The sequence below is a fragment of the Lichenostomus cassidix genome, chromosome 7, assembly GCF_008360975.1.
Source record: "Lichenostomus cassidix isolate B80296 chromosome 7, HeHo_3.0, whole genome shotgun sequence".
In the NCBI taxonomy this organism is placed as follows: Eukaryota; Metazoa; Chordata; class Aves; order Passeriformes; family Meliphagidae; genus Lichenostomus; species Lichenostomus cassidix.
Window position 1 is genome coordinate 17840899 of NC_139488.1, and position 15138 is coordinate 17856036.

Consider the following 15138-nt stretch of genomic DNA (forward strand, 5'->3'; position numbering starts at 1 on the left):
GGCTCAGTTTTGCACTGTGCTACAAGCAGCCCCCCGCACAAGCCCACCGTGGCTCTGTCGGTGCCCGGGCGAGGCAGACGCGTTGCCCTCAGGGCGCTGCCGGGCCGGGCGGGGCGGGGCAGGGCAGGGCAGGGCAGGGCGAGGCGCTCACCCCCGCGGCGCTGCGCTGAGGCAGCGGCTGCTGCGGCGGCGCGGCGGGCGGGCGGCTCCTCCTCCTACTCCTCAGCGGGCGCAGCATGGCGGTCAAGGTGACTCTCCCGCTCCTTTGCTGGCGGCAGGAGGAGCCGGGCGGATCCCGCGCGGGGCCGAGGGCAGGCGGGCGGCGGGGGGAGGCGGCTGCCGCCGCTGCGGGAGCCCCGCGGGGCCCGGGGGATGGCGGGGCGGGGGCGGTGATGGCGGGGCGGCCCCGAGGGAGCGGCGGCGCAGCCCGGGCTGCCCCCGCCCGCCCAAGTGCCCCGTGGGGCGCGGGCCGGGGTCCCGGGGTGCGGCGGCGGTCGTGCCGGGGGTCGGGGCGCCGCGCCCTTGGCGGGCAGCGCGGTGCTGACAGCTGTCAGCGGCGCGGAGCCCTGTGCGTCCCGCGGAGCGCGGCGCGGTCATGGCTGAGCTCGGGCCTGCCGGGCTGACGGGCGAGCCCGCCTTGCCGCCCTTGCCCGGCGCGGCGAAGCACTGATTTTAGCTGCGCTCTCACGGTAGCCCGGCTAGCGAAGCATTAATGTGCTTGTGTTTACAGGTGCATTCAACCAAAAGAGCGGATCCCGCCGAGCTACGAAATATTTTTTTGCAGGTAAAAAGATCTAATGTTTGAGTGACAGACTTCTGGTGTTTGCCATTCCAGCAGTCTGCCGTGGCATCAAAGGCGGGTCGTGCTGGTGGGACACTTAAAAGTTCACTTAGCAGACACAGGGTATTGAAAAGGCTGTCAGGCATTGAGGAGAAGCTGCTGCTGGCACACATTGTGATAACTAGTTCCATATTATAATATTAAGCACTTTTGTGAACTATTTTCTAGTTTTCTATAAAACAAGTAGTTATAACTAAGTACTGGGGTTTTTTTAATACACCTTTGCAGCATTTAAAAAAAAATTTTCTTCCATGGCTGTATGTTTTGTTCTTGGGATTTATGTGTTCTTACAAATGGTTGGACCACTGGCAATGCTTTTACAACTTAAAATTGACTTTTCAGGATTTATATATTTCATAATATTATTCCTTGCAGTGCCTTAGAATTAACATATATAACTAATAGTATGGAGGTTTCTCCACTCCCTTGTTTCAGTAAAGCATGATCAGAAAATCCAGATCAATCCTAAATCAGAAAGGAAAACCAGTCAATCCTGAAACGTTGATGATGAAGTTTGAATCAGGCATATGGAATAAGAAGAACAAGAACTAAGTTTTAGTTACATAGCTGGGCCACTTATATTTCAAAATCTCTAAAATACCTTTTTTCCCCTTATGTTGAGTGTTACACAGTATATTCCAGATGCTTTTCTCTATTAAAAAGAGTACAAAATTAGAGTTAATACTGTAAATGAGAAAATCTATTATTTAATTTTTTTACCTGTATTTTCTGTTCCACTGTACCATCTGATAATTTCCATTTATGATAAGTTGTCAGAGAGACCTTTCTGCCTGAGAGAGAGGAGTTATATCCCAACCATAATTTTGGTGGTTTTGCTTTTGCATATTGGATTACATTGAAACATTGCTGGAATGCAAAAGGTTAGAATGCTGGCATCAAACTATGGACGCTCACCGTCTAGTTTCTAGTAAAAAATATTCCAACACAGGTTCATTTTTGGTTGACATGACATTCAGCTTTCACAGATAAAGAATAGAGTAGAGTATGTTAGTAAAATCAGCAACATGAAAATAGTATTTTTAAAAAGAAATATTAATACAGTATAAAAACATGATTCTAGAACATATTTTTCCAACTTTTTGCAAGATAGTTATGTACATTTGAATGGAAAAATGTGAAATGAGGTGTCCAAATATTCAAATGTGAACTCTTTATGGTTCTTGACATCCGATCAGTAGAAGTTCTTGCTTCTGGAAATAAACAATTGAAGTCCTTGATAGTGGTCACACAGAGAACAGTGGAGAGGAAGACCACTGTACAACTGGATGTTGAAATTTTCTGAAGCAGACAGTCTGTTTTTAAAAAATGGCTTTTTGGTCTTCCTCATAACTCTGTCTTGTTATCTTCAAAGAAGCATGCAAATGAAGGTGTGGATTGTTTTGAGCTCTGAGGAATGAAAAAGCTCTCCTTTCTCCCTTTGAATATCTGAGATTTTGCAGTAAAGAAAAAAAGCATAGAAAAAGAGTTTGTATTTCTTCTGCATTCTATTTGATCAAAATTGAGTTTGAAATGGTGTTTTTGTTTGATGGTTAGAAATCAAACTTAGTTACAGGTTTTAACACAAAAGAGAATAATTCTTTTCAAGACTAAGTTGCAGAAAGTCTTGTTATGAAATATTGCAAGTGTTTAGGGGTCAGATATGTTGTGCTCTTTGCTGAGAGTGCTGGCCTGTTCTGTGAGCTTCAGCTAAAGGTCGTGCATTCCTTCCTAAATTTGGCTTCTCTTGGAAATGGTTAGAAGGCAAGATGTGAACTGTAGGCTTCGTCACCATTCACCTTAATCGTAGAGAGTGTACTTCAGTTTCCTTCTGTTCATGCATGTCTTCTAACATGATTGGTGCCCTCTGGCCATGCAGTTTATGTTGTATCTTAAAGGATGTTTGATATATACCTTTCTCTTTAGAATTTCTGAAGTGTGCTGTCTGCTTATTCTAACTATTTAAACTGTTAAAAATATAAAGTTTGATTTGCATTAAAAAGGTGTGCTATTTCTCTAAGTCTTGTAACTATGAAATGCAGGTATTGAAATTTCATGTCTGTGTATCATCAGATAAGTTACCTCTTAGGTTTTTGCTAACCACAGACTTCAGTAACAACCATAAAAGAACAAATTTCATAAAAAATTATCACTGAAGGATAAAAGAGTTGGGTGGAAAACCAGTTACCGGATTTCTTAGTGAACCTTCATTATTTTTCTTAGAAAAGTCACAGTCAGCCTTTGGAAAATACAGTTGAATTATTCCCTGCCTGCTGAGTTCAAGTGTAACCTGTTGGAGCAAGGTGGAGAAAAACAAAAAGAAATTTCCAAAGCATTGTTTCTGAAAGTGTGGTGATCCCTAGCACCATCTTGTAGAGTAGAGTAGGGGGGTTTGTATGTTTGTCTTATGTTAAAAAAAAAAGTCTCCTGGAAATTCATCAAGTGCCTTCCTGAGACAATCTATAAATGTATAGTAAGAATTTTGTCTTCTAAAGTAATAGAGTTCAAGACTGACAAAAATATAGATTTAATTGATGTGTTATGTTTTATATTCAAATTAAGTTATAATTTACAATTGCCTAATTTGGGCTAAAAAAATTCTGAAGTTATGTGGTGAAAACATAGGACTAATGTATTTACATGTGTAGCAACTTGGTTAGGCCTTAATTTACTGGCTCACTGCCAAACTCTTCCAAAATGCCATGACCTTCTCATACGGAGTTCAATGTGTCTGTCAGTTAATTATTTTTGTCTCAAATTTTTTTTAACAAAACTTCCCCCAAACAGTTTTTATTGTGAAAGTTATTATTATAAATTATTTTTTATTATAAACTCAGGTAAATTGGTGTCTGGAGGAAAAAAAGATGGTATTTAGATTTTGACTGTCTTTGATATGCACTCTGTTGTCATACAGTTGACCAGTTATTCTTGAAGATATGCTCCATGCTTTGCATGTGTGATGGTCCTTCATACATAACATTTTTTCTGGATTTCATGTCTTGCAGCAGCATTGTGCTTCATGAGGCTTTTTTCAGTCACTTGTGTGTACGGCTGAGAAGAGAACCTTTCAGAGTTGATTCAGAGAAGCCACAGTTTCGTTGTGCTTCATATTGGCTGCAGTGCTGAATTAAGGCATTCCTGTCCACTGCTTTGTGTTCCTGTTATAGTGGAAATACTCTATTTTAATTCTCCATAAATTCAGTACTCTGGTTTACAGTAAAGTCTTGCAAACAGTTGTCATCACAGCTATAGGGTGGATGAGGGAGAGGTGATGAGGTGATGTGAGAGGCTATGATACTGTGAAGCAAGCCATGTATGTGTAAATCTTTCCTTAAAAACAGTGGTTTCGGGATAAAAATTATTGTGAGCAATTATTTCTCACAAAAGGAGAAAAGAAATAATACATGTTTTACAAAATAATTATAGGTCCTATTATAGATCAGGAACAATTATTCAGAAGATATCTGCTACTGGAAATAGTAAGAAAATTTATGTGCTATGTTTGCAGTGTAGCTGCAAATGGAATGCTACAGCGTGGTTGTAATTTTTATAAATTTTTGCAATTTCCTGACAGTTTCTGAAATATGTAATTGTCTTTTAATTAGAAGATACTGGTCATTATGTGAACACATATATTGTACAGGGAAATCTGATTGTTGGTAGTATAAAACTAGTTCAATAACTTTGTTCATTTAATCCAGCCCTTTAATTTCAGAGCATTTACGTGCAGACAGTTGTGCAGCATTTTAACTTATATTCAGTAAAGATACTAATTTGGTAATCACTGATAATTAGCATGTAAATTGATTAATTTTTGTTTGTGTGGCTTTGATTTTTTATTTTTATTCTAGTATGCAAGTGTTGAGCAAGATGGTGAGCATTACATGACCCCAGAGGATTTTGTGCAGAAATACCTAGGGCTTCATACAGATCCGCATCACAATCCTAAAACAGTGCAGCTGTTGGCTGGAGTGGCAGATCAAACTAAAGATGGGTGAGAATTTTGCTTTCCACTTGAGACCTGTAGTGCATTGGTAAATGTATGAGTACATGAGTTTGATAGCTTCATATTCTAAAATATGTTATTGATTTTATTACAGTTGAGGTGTATTTAAATGAGAGGTATTTTTCACAAGTACAGTAGACTAAATTTGTGAAGACTGAGAAAAAATGATGGTGTTCAACGTGGATTTTTTAAAAATTAATTACTTATTTTGATGATATTTTATTAAATTCTATAAAAGCTGAGGAAGTTGAACTGCAGGTAAGTTTAGTGTAGTGTGGTTGCATTGGAGCAGTTCTTTTCTGTATGTCTGTGGCCATCACTAGGTGTAGAGTCTTCAGTACCTGTAAGTAAACATGAAAATATGGAAGAGCTTTCTTATTTCTGTAGTGTGCAATTCAAATCAAACCACTGGGGTCTTTTTTAAAGTGTTGACAATTAGGAAATAGAGACACTAGTGACTCTATGAAGGAAAAAGCCGTTTGCCTGATGAAGATCAGGTCACACCACATAAAGCTTTTCCAATTCTGCTTACAGGTGCTGCTACACACTTTTAGACAGTTCCCTGAAACTAATTTATGAATTGTCTGCTCTGCTGAGGTAGTGCCCTCTAAGTCATTTGTCTTCCAAGAAGCCTTTTCTTTTGCTGTATATAGGCTTCTAGTTTTGGCCTTGGATTGTAGTAGGAGGCATGAACATAGTTAAAGTGAGAAAGTTAAGATGGATCAGAGAAGAGGTCAAAAATGCAAAAGTGAGTGGCTATTTGTAGAGAAGAAAATGCTGTTAGAATAGTATAGATTTACAAATATAAAAATGTAGCTTATTTTAAATTGAAAGCTCCTTAAATTCCTTGGTTACTTAAATTTTGGTTTTGTTTTCCTGCATTCTGCTGTAGAACATTTTATTAGTTTGCTTAGTATCCCGAGCAGCTTGCACAGTATCTGTGCTATAGAAATGAAATTGTATATGCTGTATGCTTCTTACTCTAAATGACAAATATAGGATCTCCTATTTGATGTAATGCTATATGATTTTTCTTTTCATAAGGCTGCAGCACTTTGGTAATATATTTGAATATACATATATTTGATAAATCTAAGTAACCCGTCTCTCTTTCCAATACATGGCTGCAGTTTGTTGCTTTATTATGGATTGTAAAGGTAACTTTGTATGTATCTGTTCAAGTAATAGTTTAATTGAAGAAGTAAACCAGCATGCTTAGCATCTTGTTTCTCTGAAAGCTGTTGGTTATCTTTTATGGTGTGTATTTCTTCAGAAAATGTCTTATAAAAGGGTCTTTCTTACAGTAGGAAATCAGTTTGTTTTACTGGTACAACAGAACTTTCAGGCATCACTTTTTGTTACTTTCTCTGTGAATACAAGATTTTTGTTAGTTTTGTTTTATTGGTTTTTTTTTTTTTAAATCTGGGTAGTATGTGAAGTGAGATAATCAAGTGTGGGTAAGTGTGCTTTATCACCTTCTATATGGGAAAAGTGGGATTTTTATTTTGCACTACCATATAGTTTGAGGTATAAAATGTTTATCTGTTTGAATAGTTGTCTGAAACTTTTTTTCTACATGTTTTAATCTATATTTAGTCTATATTTTATGTGAAGAATTTGTTATAGCCCTGTTATCATCAGTTTATTTTTACATTCGTATTCTTTCATTTGTAGTGAGCTGTAATATATCAAAATCTAGACTCTAACAGTGTGAATAATTATTTTAATCTTAACTGAATTCCAGAATGTGTTTTGTCTTTCCAAGGACTTAAAATTACTTTATGAAGTCTGAGGAAGTATCAGTAGTCCTATTCCATACTTGTAAATTGACAGCCCAGTGTGGTGCTGCAAGTCATGGAGAAGCTTTGGGTTCTGTTACAAAATTTCATTCCTCTATCTGTATCTGGTATCATATTCTCTTAGCCTTGCTTGCCCTTGAAATATATAGCCAAAAGTTGGTGGTTGCTTCCATTGTTAATATATTTTTATTTCTTTTAGGTTTTAAGTTTGGCACTTTACAGAAACAGCACATTTTGGAACTGGCTCTCTGTAGGCATGTGTTTAATAAAAATGGGTTTTTACTTTATTCTAATGGTAACTTGATCCTTACTTAACTGTTCCAGAGTACTATTGCCTTCTCCCATTACTGCTGTACAAGAGTGGCTTGCTTTAGTGGAGCTCAGTAAGGTAGTTCTTATAAGAGATGACTGTTCACTTCCCAAATGTTTATTCCTTGTTGTTACAAGTGCATGTTCTGAGAAATTTACATGATGATCTCTAAATTAGAATTTGGTTTAAACTTGTCTGTTGTCTGTTATCTATTTAATACAACAGAATTTCACTGATGCTGAAAGCATTAGCATTCCCATGTCTTCAGACTGCAGGCACTGGTTTTGAAATTAGGATAAATATCCTGTCTGAAGAATATACTTACATATATATATATATATATGTATGCACACACATATGTGTGTCAAAACCAGCTAAAATATTTTCTTGTCCCTTGAAACCTTCAAAAATTGACAGTAGCAATTAAAAATTAATTTTATCTGCTTGTTTTTGGGTACCCTTTTTATCAGCATTTCATTCTTAAATCTGAAAATCTGTTCTTAAGTGAAGTCCCCAAGAAAGAGTTGGGATTTCACATAATGGAGAGTCACAGCATAGCTATACATAATGTTTATAAAGCTATGTTGTGTGGGGAAAAATGAGAAAATACTTGTGGTGGGAAAAAAGACAGAAAAGAATTGCAAACACATGGCTTACTTTGTGTGCTTTTGAAGGGTAACAGTACAGAAGAAATCAGAGGGAAAGAATTTTTTTTAAATGTTACAGATAAGACGAGAGGTGAGTGATTTGATATTGTTATGGACTCTGTAATGCAGTGGGTTCAGTGGATGGTACTTGAGTAGTGATTGGGTGGGAAGCTCCATCATTCTGTTAAATCTAGCTCCTGTTATCTCCACCCTAATGGCTAGTGGAGGATCACAGGCTATCCCTGCTCTCAGGCATTGCAAGTTGAATATGTGGAAAGGAAATTGAATGTGTCTATCACCTTTTGCTGTAGGCACTGTTATAGTGAGACCTCTGAAGATGTCTTCTTTCAGGTTCAGGCTTCTATGGATGCATTCTACAGGGATCATCACTTGGTTTTGTCTGTTATAAAGCTTCCTGGTTAAGAATTAATTCATGTGTCAGCTTTGTGCTTGTATATGAGTGATAGTATTTACAATTATTTTAAAGGAACATTTGTTTTTTTGATACTAACCCTTTATTTATCAAGATCATCCTTCAGATGAAATGGATTTTGCATGTGAAGAACCATTCTCATATTTCTGATTTTTGTGGCTAAAATGTGACAATATGGTAATTTTTTAGTTGCCATATCTTAATTATTTTCAAAGTTACTAGTTTTTTTCTGTATTTCTTGTGCAGTGCATATATATAAGAATGTTAACATATTTAACCTTTTTAAAGTATTTCAATTCAGCTTCATGTGTACTTAGACAGAGAAAGACTAGATAAAGTAATGAATAATGTGAATACTGTGATTTTTCTTCTCTTTTTTTTTTTTCCTGTGGGGAACAGAATTTATATGTGGCTCTTTAGCAGTAAGCAGTAATGTTTGAAGTAATCACTATGAGCTAGTGATCTCGTATGATGAGTACTAAGTTCAGATCAATTACGTACATTTTCTAGGAAAATTGTTAGGCAGCAGTGATATCCCCTATTTCAACAATATTTACTGATACATAGTAAATTTTTTTAATATAAAAATCTGTTTGAAATTCCTACTCCTATTGTTTATTTAATGTTAAAATATATATCCCATCATTTTCTTGTGCCAACGTTATCTACTCTTAGCTTCAGGCTTGTCTTTCTGCAACTGTTCATACATACAGCATTAGGATCCCTTCTAAATATTTTTTTTCTGTTAGTCAGAATTAGCAAAGTTCCTCTAGAAAAGTTACTTATTATTATCCTTTTAGGTTATCTGTGCATACATTGAAGTCTGAGTTTATATGAGGTGACCACAGGGACTTGGATTTACTAGTGCATACTGAGTTGTGCATAGTGACTGTGTTGCATACACAGCTCAGAATCTTGTGATCTGCTGTTACACTCAAATCCTTCCCTGCCTTGTCATGTCTGTCCTTGTGTCCAGATGTTTTTATGTTCTTTCTTTATTGGCCCTGAGTACATGACTTGACCGTTCATGTTATATTTAAAGTGTAGTATTCTTTCCATATGCATAGTAAGGTGTAACTTTTTCTGAACCTGTTTGGTTTTTATGAATGTTATGTATTGTTTTAAGAAAATGGATGTTTTATAGTGTATTCCTGTACTTGATTACAGTATCTTTTTTACTAGAAATACATATGTAGTAATTCAATGACAGACCTGTAAATTTCATAGTGATAGAACTTCTGTGGTGTTTTTATGTCGTAATTTTAAAGTGCTGTCTGATTACATTTATAATTACAAAGTAATAACTTGTAGGTGTTCAGTGAGAATGGATTATATTTGGGTGTTGATGGATAGGAAGAATTCAGTCGCTTCATAGAGGAGGAAACTGAGTTGCATGAACATTAAGTAACTACTTAAATGTAATATACTTTCCAGTCACTAGAGTGTTAATTATTTTAACGCTAGAATTTTATGTAATATTTGGATCACACTGTTTTCTAGAGTATCAAATGCAAATTATCATTGGTATTACAAATAATTTTAAAAAATCTTTATAACTTCTCTGTTCTCCTTTCTAGGTTGATTTCGTTCCAAGAATTTGTGGCATTTGAATCTGTTTTGTGTACTCCAGATGCAATATTCATTGTTGCTTTTCAGTTATTTGACAGGAATGGCACTGGAGAAGTAACATTTGGTAAGAATACATAAAGAAAAACAGTTTAAGAAAGTGATTATAATAGTATCCATCATAATAACGGTTTATGACCACAGGTGCATAGAAGTGCATTTGTGCAGTACTGTATTGTTTTCCCAAGACTCTGCATGAGTAGAACTTTTTTTTTCTCTCTCAAGTGATACAAGCTTAAGAAGTACACAGCGGCAAAATATGTTTTGCTCTGTCTTCTTGAATCAAGGTTTTTCATTTTCCTGAAGTAGTAAATACAGTAATGTTCAGTGTCATCCTGAGTAAAATTCCATGTAATGAACTTCAAACTCCTTCAGCAATGAGGGAGTTTTAAAATATGTTCTGGATCTCTACATATCTTTGAAGAATTGTTATTAGATACAGTAAGAGCTTGATACAGAAATTAAAGAGGTCTAGTAATTTGATTTCCTGTGGTGGTATTCCTTTCCACGAGGAACAAATCTTACTTTAATGTTAGGAGTGTATCTTAAAACCAGATCATAAATTTGTGAAATTATGAAGAAAATACGGCCTTTGGTTTTGTTACCTAATCAATTAAGTTAGTAATCAGACCAAATTCTTTAGCCTAACTATACTGCTTTATGATATTGCTAAATAATTGTTACTAACATTGCAGATTAAGGAGGACTAGGCTTTATTTTTAAAACCTCTTGTTCAAGAAAATTAGATAAATCAATGGTAAGAATTTTAACAAAATGGAATGATAATTAAATGTTATTTCTATCCAAAAGAATAAAGCACTCAATAAAGAAAATACAAACTATGCTTGGATTTGTAACCACTTGCTGTTTGTACTATTTCATTCTTATGAAAATTGTTGTAACTTGTTGGGAAAAAAAAAAGCAAAGGTCTTTTTATGGAAACAAACTGTTTGACTTACGATGCCTGTTAAATTATATTGTTAACTGGAGAATCAGATACTAAGCAATTTGGATACACAACATCTTGAAAAGAAAATCTTTAGAATTTAAATAAAGTGAAGTCAGTAAATGCAGTCATTAGGAATTGGACAAACTGCTACAATCAAGTGTGACTGTGTTAACGATGGTGTATTTAATAATCTTACAAAATGGGGGTTTGAACTTGGTAGCTCTCATGAACACACTTGAAATAGCTGGTTCCATAATTGAGCAAAAAGCCATTTCAGATGATATACAGATTCCTCAATTAGACTGAGGATTGTTATTTTTATGAGCATATAATTAAAGTCTAAAAGAAAACACACGAGAAATTATACAACAGAAAATTGGTGGGTTTTTTCTGTATCTTTCTTGCTGATTTTTTTATGAGGCTGATGAATCTTGAATAGGAAATCCTTGAGGGAATTTGAAATACACTATTGGCTTCATGTTTTTTTTGCAAAATCAATTATATTGCAACTGCTACTATATTTAACATGTTATTAACACAACATGGTACCTGTCTTTTGTGCAACAGTTCCCACATTCACTGCTGCTTTTTGTCTTTGTTTGTTTGCTTGTTTGTAACATAGGCTACTTAATTTTCCTTCATACGCATATCATACAAATTCATACATCTGTGAAAAATGTGAATGATAATATGTGACATCTTCAGAATTTGGTAACCCTGCAGTCAGTTTTCAAGTCAGTCTTATGCCCGTTGGAGGCTGTTTTATAACTGAAACCTGCAGTCTTTCATACTACATAAACAGAAAGGCACAGAGTTTAGTTACATGTAAAAACAGGACAATACAGAAAAATAAGTTTTAAAGTTAAAAGTTTTAGTAAATTATTAGAAATATACTGAAATGGAGTAAGTTTAGCCAATTGGTGTGAGAATCACTGTGAGACAAGTCAGGTCTTTTCTAGACTCTGTAATGTATCCAGTCTGCAGGTAAGCCATGTTGGTTATGAGAGCAAATATGAGTCAAGATTTTCCAGTTTAGATGAAATGCTCTGTGGATGTGGTTGCACTGATGCCAAAGCTAACTCAAACTAGTAGGTCTTGCCAGAAGCAACATGGATTTTCTGAGGTTTTTCTACACTGTGCATCCAAAGCAAGGGACAGAATCAACTCAGGGCTGTTAGACCAGTAACTTGAACCAACACTGGCCTTGCATAAGATAATGCGTTCTCAAAAAATATTCTCATCTACTCAAATTTTCACTTATCTGGAGGAAGTTAAGTATGCTTGTTGAATTTTAGAACTGTCTCTGTATCTGAAAGCAAGTTGCTCTTGGGTTCACATCTGTTTAGGATTTATTTACTGACATGATTTTGAACCATTCTCAAGCAATTAATTTTACGGTCCTCTTAAGCCTCAGTCTAGTACTTGTCTTTTAAAATATTTAGCTTCCTACTCTCCCGTGATGAAACTATTAATTAAATTGTATCACAGAACTGTCTTAGAAGAAGACTTTAGAAACTATTTTGTAGAAATACTTTTTAACTGTGCTGTGCTGAGATAATGTCTTTGTCTGCAATATCATATGTTGGAATTGTTGAAACATGAAGTCTTCTGCCACTTTATTGTCATCTACTACTTCCTTACTGGTTTGGGACACTTTTCCAGGGGTTTTGGGCATCCAGAAATCCTGCATGAATGACTGCCATAAGTGTGTAGTTGGTATTCTGCAACATTTGTGAAGTAGGTCCGTTGCAAGAACATGAAACTGGACCTGCTTTGTTTGAGCAAACAGCACAGCGTGCTCAATACTCTCTGCTTGTTTCAGCTGCACTGGACTTGCTGTCAGCTTGGTGAATAAAAAGCAGTGAAATGACTCTTTTAATAACCCATTGATTACAAGTGCTAGTGTAGTTTAAATGACTTTTTAATCATGGAGAAATAGAGAAAAAGCATGTATTCCTATTCAAGTGCTTCTACATCTTCATAAATGCTTCTTAGGTGAATATTTTAGGTGAAATATGTTGTTGCTGAGCCCTTGCAATACTACATTGTCCATAAAATATTTAATGCTAACAGCTAAAGCTGATGAAGACAAATTATTTTTTTTCAGGTTGTTGTCTGTAGCCTGAGAAGAATGACTTTGGTCTTTTAATCATGGGATGTAACTGACTATGCAACTTAACAGTAGTGAAATATTTAAAAACTCCATAAAATTAATACTATTATATTAAGGAATATTATTTTTATTCTGTGGAGGTCTTTTGTCCTGAATTCAGGTTAAAGCAAACCTGAATAATAAATCTGCTCAAGCTATTTGGTTTTTTTTGGATGTTGAGGCAGATAATCCTTACTTGTGTTTAAAAGGTGAAGTTTGTGATTATCTGTGAAACTTCTCTGAAAAATAGGTTGTCTAACTGGAAATAAAAGGATTCTTTGTAATCTCTCTCTGGCACACGGTACAGTGATCTGTACTTCATCACTTTTAATTGGACTATACAATTACAAAGTGTTTTCCAGCTGTTCTTGTAGAGTCACCACAAAGAAAGCCATTCTCTGATAAACTGGAGAGTTTTTAGAGATGCTTTTTCAGTTAAATACACATGCTGGTATGGATAAAAACATAGAGCAAAAATATGTTCATGATTCTTCTGTATTCAGAATTATTTGGAGGTAATTGGTAAATATTTTTGGAACTGAACTTAAGGCATTTAGAAACATCCTGCACTCAAAATGTAATTACAGATACTTTGCAGGGTATAACAGCATCTTCAAAGTCATTTGGGGGGAAAAAGGCGACCAGATGCCTCATAATGCTGCTATGTGAAAATTGTACAGTATTGGTGAACTGAAATACTGAATATCAATGTAATAGTTTCAGAATTTGAGTCTGCAGGGTTACTGAAGTTTTGGCCAAATTGTTTTCTTAGGCAAGTTTTAATCAGAGAGAGAAATTTCAGGTTTGCCTTAATCAGGACACAGAGTTTGAGAACACTGGAAGATGATGAGCAAGATCAAGATAAAGGAGTTAAATACGCGTTAGTGTTTTCTTTATGAGTATTATTTTTCAGGAAACAGGAGTCACTTCTGCTAATCACTCATTCACCATTTTTAAAAGGCATCTGGATTGAAAACATTAGGATTTGGATTTAATCTTAAGAGTTCTGCTTTCTAAAATATTATTGGCAACCATAAAAACTGGAAACCTTTTAAAATGTAAACAGAAGAAAACACATAATTACCTAGCTACAGACCTGAGGATATGAGGAAAAAATTTGTGTGTTCATCAGGTATGCTGTAAACCAGAACTACTATTTTTTTGGCCTCCTGGTAGCCATCTGTTAGTTGCCTATTTTCAAAGTGTCTTTTGCTTAACACATACAGATAACATAGGAAACATCACTGTTAGGACTTTTTGTTTCATTTTTTTGTTGTGTTTTTTGTTTGTTTTGTATTTTTTTTCAGGCTTAAACTACAGTTTTAAATACTTGTGAGCAATGTAGAATGGGAACCCCTCCTCTTAATAATAGTAATAATTCTTCTTCAAAACCACAGTTCAGCAAGAGGGAACAGAAAGGGAGAACTTCATGTTCAAATTATATGTATTGACAATTTTTTATTATGGCTGTCAGTCATCTTTCAATAGTCCTTTCAATAATCCTTTTAAAATAAGAGTAAAAATAAAATAACTATTTCTAGTTTAGCTTTCTCACATTGAAGTAAATAGTGTATTACGTTTGGGTTACTTCTAATGTACTTCTGTGGCATCAGGTGTTACAAAGAAGTCTTTCTGCCTTTAACTGTAGTTCCTTATTTCATGCATCAAGGTGGAAATATGCTGTTATCAGGAAGTGAAAAATAGCAACATACAAATGTTAAAATGCATTATGTACATTAGGCATGAAATATGCACAAATTGGACAGTAGATTACTGAGTAGAGAGATTAAAAAAAACCCAAGCAACTCTGTTAAACAACAAAGCTTTACCATACTTACTCTGCTGCTTAAAACTTACCACCTTTATATTTTTGTGTCCCTAACTAGTGTGATTGCTTTTTCATCACTGGCACAAGGGAATGGCAAGCTCTGTTAACAGGTTGATGGCGCTAGAATTGTATGAGCTTTCCACTCTGCTTCTTAGGGAGCTGATAAGTCAAAATAAATAATAGGTACTACCTCAAGGGTTACTTGGAGTATTGAGCTCATCCCACAGTGGACCACCAACAGGACATCATAGTGTTTATAATTTAAAGTATTCTTCCTCCTTACATGAAATTGATTATTGCCTAGAATCTTTGATTTTTTGTATCATTTTTCTGAGCCTGATAGGTAACAGTGTTTGATGGAAGTTGAGCCAGTCATGTGTGTGCTGCCTGCAGATAGCTGCTCCAGGCATCTATAATTTGTTTAAAATGATTGGGTGGGGAAATTCTGAAGCAATCTTGAGAGAATGTGTGTCGCCTCGGAGGTAATGTACTGGTACACTAGAGTAGTAGGTTTATTGCTCCTGGGGCTGATGGTAAGTTGAGCATGTCA

The 15138-nt window shown here is 35.9% G+C and overlaps 1 protein-coding gene across 1 annotated transcript in view; it reads left to right on the forward strand.

Annotated features, from left to right (window-relative positions):
* Window positions 1-123: 123 nt before the first annotated feature.
* SLC25A12 (solute carrier family 25 member 12) overlaps window positions 124-15138 on the forward strand; it is a 46819-nt gene continuing 31804 nt past the window's right edge. The window contains exons 1-4 of the mRNA XM_085066467.1: window positions 124-248; window positions 731-784; window positions 4690-4832; window positions 9611-9726. Coding sequence (XP_084922593.1) covers window positions 237-248; window positions 731-784; window positions 4690-4832; window positions 9611-9726 — 325 coding nt within the window. The 5' untranslated portion in view covers window positions 124-236. The remainder of the gene's footprint in view (window positions 249-730; window positions 785-4689; window positions 4833-9610; window positions 9727-15138) is intronic.